We start from the raw sequence: 20,083 nt of genomic DNA on the forward strand, positions 1-20,083 counted from the left end.
TCTCAGTTTCCTATTGGCAGGCTGAGTGTTTGACTGAGTCACATGAGTTTCCTAAAAGGCATCAGGTCAGATAAGATTCTTGTTTCAACCGATCCAAAACAGCCAGGCTTCGTGAAAAATGAACATGAAAAACCTTTTTGTTCATGATCATTTTTATTGAGGTTGGAGTAATTTTCACAGTTCAAAATGCTTTCTTTACTCATCTGAAGCAGCTTTTTGTTCGTCGGATCGTTTTCATTGTTTAGGACTGTGAGTCAGTGCAGTGTGATGGAATAGCAGGATCAGCAAATAGATTTTACAGTCAGAATATATATAGAATTGCATGATATAAACTCACAATTATGACTTTTTTTCTCAGAATTGCGTGATATATACTCACAATTATGACCTTTTCTCTCAGAAATTGTGAGAAAGTCAGAATTGTGAGATAAAAATTCACAATTATCTTTTACATTTTTTCATTCCTTGGTGGAAACAAGCTTCCATGCCTTGGATATTAATAATCAAAAACAAAAAATATTTGCACTGCATTTCTTTTTATTAATTGCTTTCATTTTAATGAGAAGTATATACCTGTGATGAGGTGTGTTCTCTGACCTGTGAGAAATATAATAAAGAAATATAATAGAATTATTTAAAGTGTGTGTAAAACATTTTATGCTTTCTTTTTTGATTATTTGATGTTTTATTTAAAATATATGTACACAAAACTTGCTGCCACAATACTAGGGTGTCATGGATGTCTACAAGGGTTTTGCGATGCAACTGGTAGAATGTTCAGGGTGGTTGCTAGGGCGTTGGTATGCAATTCAATTGGTTAAATGTTTTGTGTGGTTGCCAGGTTTTCGCTATACAACTGGTAGTGTGTTTTTGGTGGTTGCTATGGCCTTACAATAGAATGTTTTGGGTGGGTTGCTGAAGTGTTGCTATGCAATTTTTAGAATGTTCTGGGTGGTTGCTAGAGTGTTGCTATGCAGTTGGTATGTTTTTGGTGGTTGCTTGGGGCGCTTCCACGTAGTTGGTAGAATGTTTTGGACGGCTGCTAGGGTGTTGCTATGTAAGTTATAGGATGGTCTGGGTGGTTGGTAGAGTGTTGCTTTGCAGTTGGTAAATTATTGGTTTATTAATTAATGATTACCAGGGTTTTGCTATATGCAGAATGTTCTGGGCGGGTGCTAAAATGTTGCTATGAACTGGTACTGTGGAATGTTCTGGGTTGTTGCTAAGGTGTTGCTATGTGGTTGCTTAGTGTCCCAAGTCAAAAGAGCCCTCAAATCTAATATCTGTGATATTTTGGTATCTAGATTTCAGTGTGTGTTAACGACACAATCCCATGGAAATTTGTAACTATTTTATATTTCAGTGAATATTGGTGGCTCATTTGCTCATTTTGCACGATCTACTTATAGATATGTTTAGGGTAGGATGCTTACTTTTTTCTAAAAATCACATCTCTCTGATTCACATCATACGGATTCGTATGAAATCCTCACTTCATAAAATACTTACACTTTCCTATGAGATCAGGTTGGTTTAGCACCTTATCTTAAAAAGTTGGTTTCAGGGATCATTCCGATGTAGCACAAACAGTGCAGGATAAATTATAGGAAGTTTATTAAAGTTCCTAAGTATGACTAAACCTGCCCTCAGAGGTCATGCAGAATAAGATATGTTGGATTTTTTGACCCTTTTAATGTTTTGCTTGACAAAAACATTATGCATGAAAACTGAAATTATTGGTAGACCTTTTCATTGGTTGAATTGGAACAATCAAATAATTATGGGGCATTTAATTTTAAGTTCTAGGAACTTCTGAATTTGACTCCTGCAGCTTCTTTTTGGGAATATCACATACGTTTGACCAGCAGATTGTGTGTGTATGTGTGTGTTTAGGTAACTGGTGATAAGACATACTCACTCACCCACTCTCCAACCCTCCAGCACTTCACCACGTCATTCCACCTTGCATCTCCCTTTGCTTTTTGGAATTTGGGTGTAAGGGCTACGGTACCACCCGGTACCGATATTTATCCTAATTACATTTCTGACAAGGAACAGCATGCACCATTCATCAGTGTCAGCGAGAGACAATCAGAATCCCACATTCCGCTCGTCCGAGCGACGGCCCTGACGGAGAGCTCCTCGGCTGAACTATGCTGATGGTGTCGATATGTCCTGGAGCCTGTCGGGGAAGGTAGAGGGGTGGTATCTTATCTCCTCAGATGTCACTCACAGGGAGAGATCAAAAGGAAGGGTTGAGATGAAGGAGAGTTAGTGCCTGCTCGTCGACTGGCACGCTTGGCTCCGCTAGCTGTCAATTCGGTTGTCTAAATGCTTCATCAATGGCATGACACAACCCCATGCACACTTGACTAGTGAAGTGCACTCACTGCTTTTCAGAAGTAATCACAGAGGGGTAATGGGTGATGCATTGATTTAGCTGATTTCACAGGAGTATTTAAACATCCTTTAAACAAGATATACTCAGAAACAAAATTGTGATATTTGTTTACTGAGAATGTATCTTGAATTAGGATTATGTTTTGAGCTATTTTTGGTCACTAAATTATTGTCTATTTAAGACAAATCCAAAGGCAACAGTTTGCAAATGGGGTAATACAAATTATGAGTTCTAATATCTTATACAATTTTGCTTAAATGTAATTGTATTTTATTATAAGGATGTTTAGATACTGGAAAACAAGTCAAAAATAAGAATTTAGTTTTAGAATAAGTTTTTTTTGCAGTATTGTGTAACTTTTGGCTAAGAAGAAACATTTTAATTTCTCAAACTCAAATTAAATGGTAATTTTGCATTATAGCATCTAATATTTAATTACGTCTTTGTACATTCTGTGAATGTCAGGGAATATAATTTTCTTTTAGACTAAATTTAAATGTTTAATCTTGATAAATAAACTTAGGAATAATAATAACTTAGCGTACTAGGGTCTCATTTTGTTACACATAAATATTTAAACCTATGCAAACCAAATACAATATAGCAGATTTTAAAATTAATAAAGTATAGTTCAGAAATATAAACGCAGAGTACAATATATAAAGAATACAGTCACTTCAAAAAAGATGACGAGGTCTTCTATGATCATTGTTATAAAGAAAACAATATACATTTTTAGATGGTTGACAAGGATGCATCTAAATTAATTATTCAAGGAATGTTCAGAGGCGTTCTCATGGATCCTCAACATTGATCATGCATGTATCATGCAATCTTGCACTGTACGAGTGCATCTAGAACGGTCAGAGGTCTTTGGACCGGTTTATGTACAGAAGGGCATTGTCCATGTAGGGGGAGATCTTTGAACCTTATCTTGTGTAGTAACTCCTGCAATGTTTACATTATTTCTTATTACATTACATTATCTGGACTTCACAGACCCATCATGGTCAGGTTTTATGATCTGTGGGAGTAGATCTTCCAAGTCTATGTGCAAGAACCTTGGTTGCTATCTGTTGGTCGGCATTGAGTAAGCCCGTAGGCCTGATTGATGAATGTGGGTTTTTCTCCCCTTTTTAAAAGCTAATGGATGCAAAAGGTTCAGGCATCTGTCATTTAGACCTGGCACAATGATAGGGCAAAGCTCAGGTATGAATGTTACGTATAATTAATGTGGGAAATTATGCCTATCAGCTAGCGTCCCTTCAGGATTTAAAAAAAATATATATTAACAACTTTTATATTGTTTATATATATACTGTATATAAGTTGTTAATATTTATGTGTATATTTATTCATTTAGAACAGATCGTCACAGTATCTTGTTATTTTCTGTGTAGGTTCAGGTTGTGAGGTTGGGTCTTTCCACTGTGGGACGGGCCGTTGTATTCCAGTAAGCCAGAGGTGCGATGGGACAACCGACTGCTCGGATAGCTCAGATGAAATTGGCTGCCGTAAGTAACTCTTCCAGACAATCACAAGGTCACACTGAACGCTGATAAAGAGTGACAAGTGTGAAATAGAGCCGTTTAGTTTGTAATCCATAAACCCGGAACAGAATTAGCATTAGCCATGTGTTCCCTCAGGAATTTAAAATGGGATTTTAGAATAGTTTTTGTTGACAAATTTTTTCACATACATTTGTTGACATAAATTATGTACAGTCATAAAACATGAATTATAGAGACTTTTTGGGGCTTTAAAAACATGTTTCTCACAAGTTAAATAAGAGTACGTCGTCAAGCATGTAAAATCACACACAGGAAGTGGGCAGTAGCGTTAGCGCTCTTTTCAAACATTCATTCTAGCCCATGTATTCAAGAATTGAAAGTAATAAATAAAATAAATTCTGCTATAAACTTGCTACCTATGGAACCACTACAAATCTGCTCAGATGACTGTCACAGATCCAGTCCAGAAGAAAACATTAAACATTAAGAAGTTAAAAGGTCAAATTAGGGTCTTTGCAATGTGGGACACAATACCCAATGCAATATATATAATTGGCAAATTTAATAGGTATTCTATACATACTGAAAGGTCACATACAAGTATAATAGTATACTAGTAGTTTTGTCTGTGTACAAAACAATCAGATGCGTTTTTTTGCGGTGCATTGTGGGATTGAATGAGTGCACTCGATTACGTTTCAGACACCACTACAAATGGCTGTCCCCCTCGAATAGTGCCCTATTTAAGGGTATAGGGGGAGATTTCAGACACAGCCTAGGTCAACTAATAATGACAAGGAACACATGCAAACAGAACCAAACCAAAACAGAATATACAGATTATACATGTGTTACAGCTGCATATATAGCCTATGGTACGGGAGTAAAGTGTACAGCAATTACAACGTGATTAAAAAAATTAATAGCTTTCTTTTGCATGTAAATTAAGTATAATAATCAGACTGAATCGATTAATTTAATTAAAGTTATTACTAAACACCTGTGCATGAAGTCATTAACGACTGATGTGCGACGGATGTTACTACACTATAAGAAATTATTTTTCGAAGTACTTCTCACAAGAAGAACCGGTTTCAGTCTTTCTACTTTAATTCAATGTGCTGCTCGCCATTTATTTGTAAATAATTGAGAAGTTTACTAGCAAATTCTTGAGTGAAATTTTTTGCCACACCCAATTTTTTTTCAGTGTATGGTTTTGGGAAACAATTGTGACTAGCTAGTTAATTTCTCCAGTAGTGATGCGTCGTTCGATATTAGTTAAGCAGCACGTTATGTTGTTGTATAGTAAATTCAGCCCAGATCTGATCTGATCTGCTAGTATGCAAAGTGTACACACTGTATACTTCAGAAATGGTATAGATAGTATGCTATTCCGAACAACTCTGGCCCAATAAATAAGGAAAACGTTCAATTAATATGATGAGAAAAGTCAATTTCTTGGCACGCTTATTTCTCTGTCCATGTCTGTTCTTGCATTCCTCTATTTATGAAATCTGTCAAGGAATTCTGAGCTATTTGAAATGAGCTTTCTTAGCGCAGGCCAGCTCAAATCTCCTCTAGCTTGATTAACAATGCCGTCTCATTGCGCTCTTCCAGCCCAGCCCACCTGCGAGAGCGCTCAGTTCCAGTGCCTGAGTGACGGCGAGTGCATTCCTCAGCACTGGGTGTGCGATGATGAGGAGGATTGCGAGGATGGCTCCGATGAAAGGCAGCACTGCCGTGAGTACTCCTTATCTCTCTCCCTCACTTTCTGCTTCCATTTCAATTACGACTGTCCGTCAGAGCTGAGAGCTCCATTGACTCCCAGTAATGTACCGGGATGTAATTTCCGTCATGTCGGAGAAACACGATATCTCAGATGTGCAGGCATCAGTATGAGAAACAAAAGGCAAAGCGTGCATGTGTCGTAGGGAGAGCATCCCACTTTAGTGAAGACGAGGACCACCCAGCGCACTCGTATTATAATCATGTCTCTTTGATCTTTGCTGGCAGCTGGCAGGACGTGCTCCGGTTCACAGTTCACCTGTACGAACGGGGCCTGCATCCCGGGAGGATACAGGTGCGACCGAGTACCTGACTGCCTAGATGGAGCAGATGAGAGGAACTGCAGTAAGTATTCTGCTGGCGTGTGTGTGATGGGATTAGAGCTAAATAGCTAAATATATCAACAGTGTTTTCCAAAAAGTCTCTTATGCTCACCAAGGCTGCATTTATTTGATCAAAAATACAGCTAAAACAGTAATATTGTGAAATATCATTACAATTTAAAATTACTATTTTCTATGTGAATATATTTTAAAATGTAATTTATTCCTGTGATCAAAGCTGAATTTTCAGCATCATTACACCAGTCTTCAGTGTCACATGATCCTTCAGAAATCATTCTAATATGATGATTTGCTGCTTAAGAAACATTGTTATTATCAATGTTGAAAACAACTGATCATATTTTTGTAGAAACCGTGATGCATTTCTTTCTTGATTCTTTAATGAATAGAAAGTTCTAAATAGCAGCATTTATTTGAAATGGAAATCTTTTGTAACAATGTAAAAGTATACTGTAAGTTTTGATGAATTGAATGCGTCCTTGCTGTCCCCAAACCTTTTTTGTCAGACATTTTGAACCAAACACCATCGCAGCCAATTAGATTCAAAATGGTTAAAGCAAGTAGTAAAATACAGTAAAAACCTAGTTTTTCATGAAATGAACAAATATAAGATTCTTATTTAATCATTTTCATGTATATGCTGCTTAATAACAATATATACCACTCGGTATGCAAAGTTGCATTGCATTTAATGAATTTGCTTTCATAATGCACTAATTTTTATGCACTAAGTCCCAAAATAGGGAGGAAGCAAAACTACTCAAATGACACTTAAATATCAAAATAAGTGCATAAACATCTCAAAATTCATGATAATGCTTAATTTTATAGTGTGAATATAACTTTATAGTGTGAATATATGACATATTGTTTGAGGGAGGAAACACACACACTCACACACATACACAAGGTATGTGTGTTTCCTCCTCCCTCAAAGGCTCCTTTGGCATTTTAATCAATTTGTAAGATTAAGAGTCTCGCTGATGGACATAAATGGCCACAATATGCTTCTTGTTTGTCAGAGTTGATTGCAGATTCCTCTGTGGATTAGTGCAAGTGTCAGTTCAGTTTCTGTGCCATCATTGAGCTCTTATCACATACTGCTTTACTGTAACAGACTTACTACACACATAACGGTTTATGTTTGATTCCACATTAGCTTTATGCTGATTCTTTGCTCGTACTGTACATTAAGAGCACTCACTGTATGGCGTTCCTCAGTGGATGCTGGATTGTATTACACAGTGATTATATTTAATTGAATGACTGAGTGATGGACAGAGTCTCTATTTCTCAGTCTACCCAGAGTGCTCGGAGCTGAGGTGTGCTAACGGTGCGTGCTATAACAGGAGCCAGCGCTGTGACCAGGTGCTCAACTGCCGAGACGGATCAGACGAGGCCAATTGCAGTGAGTATCTTTCCCTGGCAGGACACGTATATATAGACACAGTCATCTACTGGATGGCCTGGAAAATGTTTACGCTACATTTAACACTGCATGATTTTGCAGCTATAATATTTGGTTTTGTGAGAAATATATTTAAATGAGAAAAATGCAAATATATATATATATATAATATGTGACCCTGGACCACAAAACCAGTCACATGGGTCCGTTTTCAGAAATTGAGATTTATACATCATCTGAAAGCTGAATAAATAAGCTTTCCATTGATGTATGGTTTGTTAGGATAGGACAATATTTGGCCGGGTTACAACTATTTGAAAATCTGGAATCTGAGGGTGCAAACCAATTGAAACATTGAGAAAATCTCCTTTAAAGTTGTTCATTTACATTTACTCACTGCATTCACTCACAAAAATAAATGTTTTCTATATTTACGGTAGGAAATTTACAAAATATCTTCATGGAACATGATCTTTACTTAATATCCTAATGATTTTTGGCATAAAAGAAATATACTCAAGCGACTTGTGACTGGTTTTGTGGTCCAGGGTCACATATATATAATATTTACATTTTTCTCATTTTGTTCTGTGCACTGTTATTTTAGTATTATGGTTTTTATTCATATTTTGATTCACGCTAATTTTTATATTTTCAGTTCACATTTCAATTTCTTTTTTTTTTCTTTTACTTTTTTATTCGTTTTTTGATATTACTGTTATTTTTATTTTATTTCAATTTTGGTATTAGTTAAGTTTTAGTTAATGTTTATTTTAAATTAGTAGTTTTAGTGCTTCCACTTAAACTTATTTCAATTAATATTTATATAACTTTTTTTTTATTTCAGCTCTATTTCAATTAACAAAAATGTTTTTAATAGTTTTAGTTAATAACCCTGATTCTGTGAAACACAAAAAAGATGCTAGGCATAATAAAAAAATATGAATAACAGTGACTTTTGCGCAACTTCTCAATTTTTATGAAGCCATTTGATTGTTTTTTTAAACGAACAAAGCAAATTTAAGTTATTGTTCACTGATTGTCCCATTCGCAGTCTTGTTTTTATTGTCGTGATTCACCGCGACATTCGAAAACCAATTACATCTGCCATCAGTGATATCAAACCTGGTGCAATTTGTTCAAATGCGGCATTTGTGAATTGAAAACTGGGACAAATGATATTTGACAGGCTTAAATTTAGAGCTGACCGCACACAGATCTATTGTATGGCTTCATATGAATCATAATATACTTCATATGTATACATAATAAACATAATATACTTCATATGAATCATAATATACATAATATACTGCACATATTGGGTGAATACGACATGAGGGTGAATAAACAATGGCAAAAATGTACTTTCGTGTAGTTATTTCCCACTGTATTAAACTATATTTAACTTTTGTGTCATGGATGTGTCTTGGTTGTGTTCAGCCCGGCGGTGCAGCAGCGGTCAGTTTCAGTGCAGTAACGGAGAGTGTATTCCTCGCGGATACGTCTGCGACCATGATGATGATTGTGGAGATAGAAGTGATGAACAGAACTGCAGTACGTAGATTTTATTTTGCATATTTTTCCACATCTAAATCATAAAGAATGTAAAAAGGTAACATAAAGTAGTAGCTTAGAAAAGCCTGTGTATGTGCTATCTACAGCCTACCCGACCTGCAGAGGAACATACTTCACCTGTCCCAGCGGCCGCTGCATTCATCAGGTCTGGCTGTGTGATGGAGAGGACGACTGCGAGGACAATGCGGATGAGAAAGGCTGCGGTAAACCTTTGAAATGTTGCTCTGCATGCTAATTATTGCAAAAACCAGGCTTCATTTTCTTGATATGAATATGGGCTGAAATTGTGTTTTATGTGATGTGTTTAGACAATGTACAGCGTGAATGCTATCCAGGGGAATGGCCGTGTCCTTCTTCTAGTGTTTGCATCCCTCTTGACCACCTCTGTGACGGGACGGTACACTGTCCCGACGGAGAAGACGAAACCAACACCACTGCTGGACGCAACTGCAGTGAGTTACCACTAAAGCCACTGTAACACTAGCTGAGTTATTTTAGTATTATCTATATACTAACCTATTATAGTATGTATTCATATTTTTAATCAGCTTTTATTTTTATATTTTCAGTTTTTGTTTCTTGCGATTCATTTTTTTTATGTGCTCTTTGTACCTTTTGTGCTTTTTGTTTTTACCTGTATATTCAGCTGTAGATTTTATTTTAGTTTTAGTCATTTTATTACTTCATCTTAAAACCTATTTTATTTCAGTTCTTATTTTCAGTTATTTCAGATCTAATATTTATATTCTATTTATTTTATTTTATTTGGTGTAGAAACAACACAAATAATTAACAAAAGAATCAAAAAGACATGAATAATTACAAAGTAAGAGCAAGTAACTCATTGAATTAACTGTGAAATATTGAAGTGAAAAGACTGAAATAGTATTTTTTTATAAAACATACTCCAATAACCTTTGTTTTATCTACTTTATTTACTTTTTTCATTACCTTTATTATTATTTATTAACTTCTTAAAACCTTTTTTTTTTTTACAGTTGTAACAATAACACATTTATATATTTTTTAATTCATGTGCCCTCATCTTTAATGATATCTCTATGATATCTCTTCTCTGATGACGTGTTTACTGGCGTGAGGGCGGGACAACCTGTCACTCACATGAGATCGACCAATAGCAAACCACAACCCAACCAATGAACTGCCAGTGGACAAAATCAAATTCCGCCCTACATTTTTTCTGCCGTTTCACTCGGATATAAGTCACATTATGGAAGATAAGACGATCGCAGCTTCTTTTTTCATGCTGTCTTTAAAGTTGACCTAACATTTCGAGTGACACGTAGCTGTGTTTTGTGTCAGGTATATGGCGTTGTGCATCCCTGAGCTGTGAATATCATTGTCACGCCTCTCCTGACGGAGGAACCTGCGCCTGTCCTCCAGGATATGTGGTCAGCAGAAACGACAGCCGCTCGTGCATCGGTAAAACGTTTGATCGGTGATGAAAATGGTTATTCACACACTCAATCAAACTTGACATGAACTCATTGTTTTTTGTGCACATGCAGATTATGATGACTGTAGTCTATGGGGTATGTGTGACCAGCTGTGCGAGGATCGGATCGGAAGCCATCGCTGCAGCTGTCGAGAGGGTTACCTTCTGGAACAGCACAGATACTGCCGAGCAAATCCCTCATGTAGGTTCATTCAGGCCTCTAACATCCCTGTGTGTAGAAGCTGTCTGGTGGAGGACATTCAGTTTATTTGCTTCAAAGCAGCTTCACAAAAATGCATGTTCTGTTATCAGTCAGAGATGAGTGCCAAGTAAAGTCACCTTTATTTATAAAACACTTTATACAACATAGTTTCAAACAGCTTCACAGTGACAAACAGGAAAATGGCGATCAATGATGCAAACTATGAGACAAAATCACATTCTGCTGTAAAGCAGCGCTGAAAAAGACAATAGTGACATTCAGCTCAATTCAGTTCAGCTCAATAACTGTGGAAAGTTCATCACAGTGTGTCATAGATATAAGATAATACAAGTTATGTAGCAGATTAAGAAGACACAATGAACTTGTTAGGCAATGATTACAGCTTGTGATAAAAATGATTAAAATATAAAGTTGACGTCCTTTGAAATCTGCGCAAAAAAAATATTTTTTTGTTTTACATTTTTTCCCACATAATAAATCGAATTAAATTAAGTAATATAATTATATATTATACACAGTTTTACAAGTATTGTTTTCTTTTCTTTTTGCTGTTATGTCTGCATTGTATTTTCCTGCATGCTTTCACTTATGTATCATGGCTTTCAGACTAATATTCCTAGTGTTAACTGTTATCTTATATGTCCATTAATCAGGCTCTTAGCAGCCCATCTCTCTTCAAGCGCCCCAGTTTGCATTGAATGCCATCATGTTATTAAGCTCCTGAAATGTCTGCCTCCCAACCATTTGTTTGGCAGGCCTGGGAAAATGAATAACAAGCGCTGGCACCAAACAGCCAATCCTCAACTCTCTCACATTAGTTATGTCTTATCAAATGTACATTACATTATGTGAGCTGTCTGAAGATTGTCAAACCGTATCCTTCATTTTGAAGGCATGTTCCTAAATTAATCCACTTTGTTTGGTTATCTTTAGCTGGGATGCCCTCTCTGATATTCTCCAATGGGAGAGACTTGCTGATTGCTGATGTCCACGGACACAGCGCTCAAACCCTGGTTGAGTCCCAGAACAGAGGAGTTGCTGTTGGTGTGGACTTCCACTACCAGCTGAACAGGGTCTTTTGGACGGACACAATCCAAAATAAGGTAAAATGGACTTCAGACTAAGAACAACAATCCTTGCAGGTTGCATATAATTCCTAAAAATGAGCAGGGCTGGGCAATTATATACCACTGTTCAAAAGTTTGGGAAGAGTTTTTCTTTTTTCTTTTATTCAACAAGGATGTATTCAATTGACATCAAAAGTGTAAAGACATTTATTTATTTATGTCACAAAATTTATGTTATGTTATGTTATATTTTGAAAAAATGCTGTTTTTGAACTTTGTGTTTTTCAAAGAATCCTGAAAAAGTTTGGTGTACAGAAATATTAAGCAGTTTTCAACATTGATAAAAATAAGATATGTTTCCTAAGCAGCAAATCATCATATTAGAATGATTTCTGAAGGATCATGTGACACTGAAGTCTGGAGGAATGATGCTGAAAATTCAGCTTTGATCACAGGAATAAATTACATTTTAAAAGATTCAAATAGAGAAGTTATTTTAAATTACAATAACATTCAAATTCACATTTTTACAATTTTAAATTAGTCCAGGTAAAAAAAAAAGTAAAAAAAATTGCAGCCTTGGTGAGGATAAGAGACTTATTTTAAAAATATTTAAAAAACGTATCAATCCCAGTCGTTTGACCTGGTGTGTAATCTCAATATTTTTCAGTCTTTCATACAAGGTTGATATTTTTTGTAAATAACTTTTTTCAATCTAACATTTCCATCAAACAGCCATTGTAGCCTAGTAGTTGTTTAATGCAAGTTGAATACGATTAAAATCTATAAAAAATCAATATCATTGGATATATTGTGAATGTTTGAGATTTATATCGGCCAGTTCTAATTGCTTTACTGCTCATTGTACCATTTTTCAAAGCTCAGTGTGTGGCATTAATGTTTCCCACTTACATTCATTTAATGCTCTGGCACCTGCCACGGCTTCTCAGCTTTCCTGAATTTAATAAGTGGCATTTCACAGATTACTGAAGTTCTAACCTTGTCAGGCCGAGAGATATCGATGTTACATTTGTTGTTGATAACAAAGCTCTGCATTATACCAGCTCTTCCTCCTTGGACATGTACTAACGTCCCTGACCCTCAACACACACTCACACATACAATCATTGTGCCAGTCAGACTGCTCTGATCTCACCTCATACACCCCAGCAACAACGTTTGGCTAAAGGCCCAAACAGAGTGTGCCAGCATCTTCCAAGCCTCCCTAAACTCTTCCTGAAGCAATCAGGACCAGGCAATATTATGTTAACCCTCAGAGACCCACTTAGAAATTAAAACAGATTTAAATTCTATATATAATATCTGTTTTCACAAAAAATAGGTTCTAACTTCATATACCTCTCAAATGCATAATTGCAACAAGTTAATGATTGTGTAATATGAATTTACTGTAGTAGTTATGTTATATGAATATATACACAGACACACACTACCATCTAAAAGTTTGGGTCTGTAAGATTTTATTGAATGTCTCTTGAATGCTAATAGTAATATTGTGAATTATCATAAAATTTAAAATCAACTGTTTTCTATTTTAGTATGATAATATTTTAAAATGTAATTTATTCCTGTGATCAAAGCTGAATTTTCATCATCATTACTCCAGTCTTCAGTGTCACACGATCCTTCAGAAATCATTTTAATATGATGATTTGCTGCTGAAGAAACATTTCTTATTATTATCAATGTATATAAAAAATATAAAAAATTTATTGTTTTTTCCCCCCAGGATATAAATAAATATAAATAATGTGTTTACTGTTACTTTTAATCAATTTAATGCATCCTTGCTGAATAAAAGTATTATTTTTTTTTATTTTTTTTAAATCATGCTAAACTCAAACTTTTGAATAGTATAGTATATGTTGTATATGTATACTTGAATCTAATTGGTTGACAAACATTCTGTAATTATTTTCAGGGAAACACACAGCTAAAGTAGATCCAGGCAGGTCTTGACCGTATCGCATGTCCATATCACTTCGCCAAATGATTTCATTTATTTCAAAGGTCCTTACAGATTACAACAGCAAAAGAGCCAAAACCCACAATGACACTGAACAAGCAAATAAATAAAGTAAACAATAGGATAAAACGACAAATTATTTCTGTGTTTTTTGCCACAAAATGTAATTGTATTATGTACGGAAAGCACATACTTACTTTCTCCCACTCTCTCTCCCTTTCAAACACGCACACATACAGTTCAGACACACACTCGCACAGAAATGTGTTGTCAGCGCTGCTCGGATGATTTTATCAGTAAAATAGTTTAGCAACTTAAAAGCTACATCACATTTCTCACTAGCGAGGTAATAACGGCGCTGTTCTTGAATCTGATAAACTTACAGTTTCGCTCTTACACACGCGCAGACTCAGGTAATTCACACACGCTTAATCTCTCTCACTCTCTCTCTCTAATAACTGCGTTATTAACTGCTATCAATGGCTCGGTTCTTCGTTACTAGCTCTAAAATGACGTTTTGGCGTGGGATGAGATGCGTAAGAAATAAGTCCTACACACAAGAGCGTTTTAAGGACAAAAACCTGACAAATGTCTTGAAATACAGCATCTGAACAATGCCTTGAAGTGTGGTAAACGTAGTATAAGCAGAATAATTTACTCTCTTCAGTTTAATGATTGGAAAATAGTGCACAACGGCCAAAAAGTTATATTCTAAAAACGAATATTCTTTTCTTAATTCCCAACATTGAACTAAGAGTGCCTTGAAAACCCATTGTTTTCTGTTTTGTTTTGCTAATGTTTAAACAAAATTCTCCCCAACACAAAAAAAATATGAGGAAAAAAAGAACTATCAGTGCTTTGGTGTGGAGGCTATGAAGGAAGTTGGCTCTCCGTCAGCGGAAAAGGGAATTCTTCAACTGATGCCTGTAGATACTGCTAATACGTTAATAATGGGCGAGCAGTCTGGCTCCCAAAGGACTGCAGTCACGGTAACTGGCTCACATCGGTGCTAGACTCGACATTTTTCTAATCTCCAGAAAGTGTCTGATATGCAGGAGAATGCGTGCATATTTCTGCGTAATTTTATGCAACCGAGAGGATCTGGAGTGACCGTGCAGTATTCGTGTTCCCCATGTTCAGTCCCTTTTTTACGCATTTTTTGGCCAGCTCAAAGAGCTTTGTTTCAAACTCTTGGCTACTTCGTGATTTTGGAGATCAGCCATGGAGCAAAAAAAGTGGGTACATACAAGGAGACGGGTTTCTGCGATTAGTACCCCAACATAACACAATGCCGTTAGAGACTCTTCGCAGGGGGTCTGGAAAGAGCCACACCACCAAACCACCTTCACAGCTTGAGTTTCTTGTTAAACGGGTCAGCTAAGAATCATAGTCTTTTAGACGTTTGGCTCTGGTTTCCAAAGGGCGAAGCCTGCAAAGAGCAATGGTGCCTTAGCTTGTGTTATGATGCCAAGGGATCCAGCCTGAGAAACTGGTGCCATCTTTTAATCAGTAGGGCAGTGGTTTCAGAGTACCACCTCTGGGGCAGCGGAGAAAGGCAACCTCTCAGATGTTAGATGATACAAGCCAGACAATAATCTTATTACCCATGATTATTTAAGAAGAGAATATAATGTCAAGTTTTGACCAAGTTTTGATTGTTTTGGTAGGATTCTAAACCTTAGATCAGGTTGGACTTGCATAGGTTGATTTTGTGCAGCATACTAGGAAATAAAGCATAGCCATGCTGTTTACCAGCCAAACTTATGAGGTTGGTTGTCTATTGTGATCTTTAAAGTGAAGCTGGTTGAACCCGTGTTGTTTTAGTATTATTTATATGCTATTAGTAGGGAATAATCTAAAGCTAGCTGTGCATTAAACAATTATAAAGCACGACATAAAGGCAAAGAACCACCAGACGCGAAGCCAAGGTGCATTCAAATCGTTTAATGCATAGCTAGCCGTGGATTAATCCGCATACAGTATACCAGCATTGACAACTTACAGCTGTTATTGATGTTTGCAGCGCAATATTTGACTTGAAGGGTAAAAATTAAGGTTATTTTCGTCAGTTACAGCTCGTTAGATTCTGTCCGCTTTGAATCAGACAAAGATAAAGAGATAAAATAGTGTGTAAGATTACATTTACTTTAATGAATGAATTATAACATTCATTTTAATTAATTATTGAGAGAGAGAGATGAGAGGTCTGTGTATGTCTGTGTGTCTGTGTGTGTGTGTGTGTGTGTGTGTGTGTGTGTGTGTGTGTGTGTGTGTGTGTGTGTGTGTGTGTGTGTGTGTGTGTGTGTGTGTGTGTGTGTGTGTGTGTGTGTGTGTGTGTGTGTGTGAATTAACTGCGTCTGTGTGCAGTGTCTCTCTCAAAGAATCTGTGAGTTGAACTACTTCAAAACCAGCGATGAAACCCCCTCGTTGCTGAGAAATATAATGTAGTGATGCTACTTTTATTAATAAAAGTTATGGGGCAGCGTTGATAAGAAGTTTCTGTGGGTGTGCAGCGTGATCTCCGCTGTGTGCGAGTGACATATGTCTGTGTGCGCTTCAATAAAAACAGCACATTAATATAGCAAGGTGATTACACTGACTTGGAACTAGCTGTCCATTAAATGGTTTTATTGCACACCTTCCAGCCAATCAGAATTGAGTATTCAGACAAACCATGGTATAACAGTTTTTATAAATATTTTAAATTAGCTTTTATTTTTATATTTTTCAGTTATCATTTAAATTTTTGTTTAATTTTGAGTAAAACATTTGTATTTATTTAATATTGATATTTAGGTGTAAATTATGCTATTTCAGCTTTAGCTTTCGTTCAGTTTTAGTTTTAATTTACTCAAAAATGTTACGTTTTTAAAATGTATTTTACTTATTTTTGTTTAGTTTAAGTTTTACATCTAATATTTTATTTCATTAACAAAAATGCTATTAATCGTTTTTAGATTTTAATATATAAATACATTTATTTATTTAGCAATTTTGGTTCATTTATATTAATTATTTAATGTAGCATATTTATTATTTATAATATTATATATATATATATATATATATATATATATATATATATGTACTTCTTTAACTTAAGAACCCTTCAACAAATGCTGGTCTTTTCAGCAGTGTTAAAACCTCAACAACAGCTTCCCTAACCAGTTGTTTTCTCCAAATAGGTGTTTTCTGTGGATATGGATGGGTCGCATCTGCAGGTGGTGCTGAACGTATCCGTGGACTATCCTGAAAACCTCGCCGTGGACTGGGTGAATAATAAGCTGTATGTGGTGGAGGGCAGCGTCAACAGAATCGACATGGTGGACTTAGACGGGAGCAATCGGGTCACGTTGATCGCCGAACACCTGGGCAACCCAAGAGGTCTCGCGCTTGACCCGACTGTGGGGTGAGTTCCCAGAGGAGAGGTTAGACGGTTCCCATTGACTTTAATCTTATCCTAGCTTCCTCCACATAATCCGCGCCCATTGTTAGTGAAATCATAAAGCTGATCTCGGATCTGCAGCATCAGATACTGAGAACGGGAATGTTGTACACTGTCTGTAAGGATTAGTCAGAAGTAATTAAGCAAAGATGAGCTTCATGGAAACCAGATAGGGCCGTACGGCCAGGTGGCCCCCTGCTAAATTGAGAAGTGACAATTAATGCGTAAAGTTAAATCGCTATGGATCGTGTTTGAAAATAAAGTTCTTTGGGTATTTATTTCAAAATCTGGTTCTTATCCCCAAGGGTTTATCCGTAACCCAATACTGTCCAAACTGAGCGCTAACAGTATATTAGAGTAAATACCTTTGAAATTCAAGTTGCTCTTCAAGTCCTCCAGTGCAACATTAGATTGATAAATCATGGTTTAATATAAGATTATTTCCTCTTTTTATTGTAGACAGTAAATGTGATTATAAAAGAATGTCTTGTGTCACAATGAGTTTATTGTGTGTTTGAGTTTAGGTACCTCTTCTTCTCTGACTGGGATACTTTGAATGGGGAGCCAGGTCTGGAAAGGGCCTACATGGATGGCACCAATCGATATGGGATCATTAGGACCAAACTTGGCTGGCCTGCTGGGATTACTTTGGACCTTGAGGCCAAGAGAGTGTATTGGGTGGACAGCCGTTACGATTATATTGAAACCACAACCTACGATGGCTTGCACAGGTATCTTCTACAAGTTGCAGAGATGTTTCATTTGGGAATGCATGCTGATTTTCCCATGTTGTTTCCACTTTTCAGAAGTGTATTAGGCTCTTATTTGAATTCTCCGATAGGAAAACGGTGGTTCATGGTGGTTCTGTGATTCCTCATCCATTTGGCATTGCTTTGTTCGAGCATTCGGTCTACTACACTGACTGGACCAAGATGGCAGTTATGAAGGCTAATAAATACAGCGACAACAGTCCTCAAGAGCTCTACAAGACCTCTCAGAGACCACATGGTCTGACTGTGGTCCATGCATACAAACAGCCCTTTGGTAAGCAGCCTAGAAAGTGCATGTGCCACTCGGTATGATTAAAATTAAACTGCTTAGATGTAGCCAACAGAATTTTAGTTCGATAAGTATGTGATTTCAGTGCAGTTTTGGTTTTACTGTGGTTCTATGAGTATTTTCCCACTCATATTCTCTTAAGTTTTAAGCAATGAAGCACAGGTTAATAGGTCATTAAGGCAAACTGATGATATTCACACAGTGTTAACCAATTGGCACAAGCTGATTGGTTCATATCGCATCTGCAGCCAATGAGCTTGCTGCTCACAACATTTAAATGGCTGGTTAGCATTCACAATAGCAGTTTGCAGCAGTTCCTCTGAAACCCTCCACCTTCCCCAGCTCCACCTGTGTAGATCTGCTATGGGTCATTTAAAAATATCCTATTTGTGCAGCAGCAGTATGTCTTGCATACTCACAGCAGCCTATCAGCGTATGTTTTGGCAGTAGCAAGTTCCTGTCCTTGCTCTTCAGCAGCAGCAACGTAGCAGATCTATTCCACCAAGACCAAATACATTAACATTATCATATCCATTACCATGCTAAAAGTCTTCTGAGAGTTTTCTTGATAGAACTAGAATTAAACTGAAAACTGATTAAACTGTCATTAGAACTGACTAATGTTAAGGTCGTGTGTCCACCAAAGTGTTTTTTCACGCAGCTGGCGTATTTTTTCAATTGTTTTCAATGGGAGCGCCGCGTTTTTAAAACGCCATGAGTGTAACGAGGCGCTGAGCGTTTTTTTCACGCTGACGCGCTGAGCGCCCAACGTTTTTTACTGGTCGCCGAGAGTTGAAGAATGTTCAACTTTGGGTAAAACGCAACGCTCATCACTATCACTTTTTACCCAGCCATCCAATCACAGTGGAGGAGAGGCGGGACTAATACCATACCGACCAACCGCCACATGCTGCTTGTACAACGTCAACAGATGACAACAACAAGCATAATAACGGAACAAAATAATTTAAAACAAGAGCCAGAGAAAATACGTTACATTGTATCGACATTTTAATATAGAATCGACACAGAAACAAAATATGTGTGAAATGAGATACTAGTAACACTTTCGCGGATATTCCGTATTATAACAAGCAAAGCGTCTCAACTGAAAAAAATGCTGCGCTGCCAAAACGCTCTCAAGCGCCCATAGCTAGGCGTTTTCAGCTGGCTAAAAACGCTTTGGTGGACACACGGCCTAAGTATAAAATAGACTATATTTGTATACGTTTATATATTTGTGTAAGTTTAAACTTTTTAAATTCAGTTTAAGTTTAAATTCAAATATGCAAATTGGTACGTGCACACACACACACACACACACACAAATATATATATATATATATATATCTGACTCTGAAGAAGACGCATGGGCGTCGAAACGTTAGTCGTTTTGCACCAATAAAAATCACTTAAAACGTGTGCTCCGGTCCTGCTCCTTGGTCCTAGCTAGACCTTGGGTCTCTTCTTTTGATATATATATATATACATATTTGAATATTTTGCAATAGACTATCAGAGATTTCCATTACGTAAATTGGTGGTCACTTCTGAGCTGTTCCTGTTTCCATGGACCTTGTTTATATCTCTGGTTATGCATTCACAATCGATCAGCGCTAAATACAGGTGTAAGTGTGGTCCAAAAAGTTTTGTTTTGATCAATAAAACCACACATAAAGATAATCAGAAATGCAATGTGATCTCATCTTATTTGTAGTGTAAACATTATGTTAATCCGTCCTGTTGCATCCTGGACGGCAGTGAAACACCTGTGAATTAATCACTGTGCTTAGGAGAGGTTTTAAACAAAAACACTGAA

At 36.7% G+C, this 20,083-nt stretch overlaps 1 protein-coding gene and 1 long non-coding RNA gene across 3 annotated transcripts in view; one reads left to right on the top strand and one right to left on the bottom strand.

Annotated features, from left to right (window-relative positions):
* lrp2a (low density lipoprotein receptor-related protein 2a) overlaps positions 1–20,083 on the top strand; it is a 102,015-nt gene that overhangs the window by 8,604 nt on the left and 73,328 nt on the right. The window contains exons 2-14 of one of the 2 annotated variants that reach the window (XM_082174585.1): positions 3,802–3,915; positions 5,530–5,652; positions 5,926–6,042; positions 7,339–7,449; positions 8,893–9,006; positions 9,114–9,230; positions 9,336–9,479; positions 10,351–10,470; positions 10,557–10,685; positions 11,640–11,809; positions 16,946–17,169; positions 17,730–17,936; positions 18,047–18,249. In XM_082174585.1, the coding sequence (XP_082030711.1) occupies positions 3,802–3,915; positions 5,530–5,652; positions 5,926–6,042; positions 7,339–7,449; positions 8,893–9,006; positions 9,114–9,230; positions 9,336–9,479; positions 10,351–10,470; positions 10,557–10,685; positions 11,640–11,809; positions 16,946–17,169; positions 17,730–17,936; positions 18,047–18,249 (1,893 nt within the window). The remainder of the gene's footprint in view (positions 1–3,801; positions 3,916–5,529; positions 5,653–5,925; positions 6,043–7,338; positions 7,450–8,892; positions 9,007–9,113; positions 9,231–9,335; positions 9,480–10,350; positions 10,471–10,556; positions 10,686–11,639; positions 11,810–16,945; positions 17,170–17,729; positions 17,937–18,046; positions 18,250–20,083) is intronic. The other variant, XM_082174586.1, reaches the window with a different exon arrangement.
* On the bottom strand, positions 226–523 carry LOC309502449. The gene is made up of 2 exons (XR_014207291.1): positions 389–523; positions 226–345 (listed from the first exon to the last, which is right to left on the bottom strand). It is a non-coding gene; the product is annotated as an uncharacterized lncRNA (long non-coding RNA).

This window comes from Leuciscus leuciscus (assembly GCF_965113295.1).
Source record: "Leuciscus leuciscus genome assembly, chromosome: 7".
Classification (NCBI taxonomy): domain Eukaryota; kingdom Metazoa; phylum Chordata; class Actinopteri; order Cypriniformes; family Leuciscidae; genus Leuciscus; species Leuciscus leuciscus.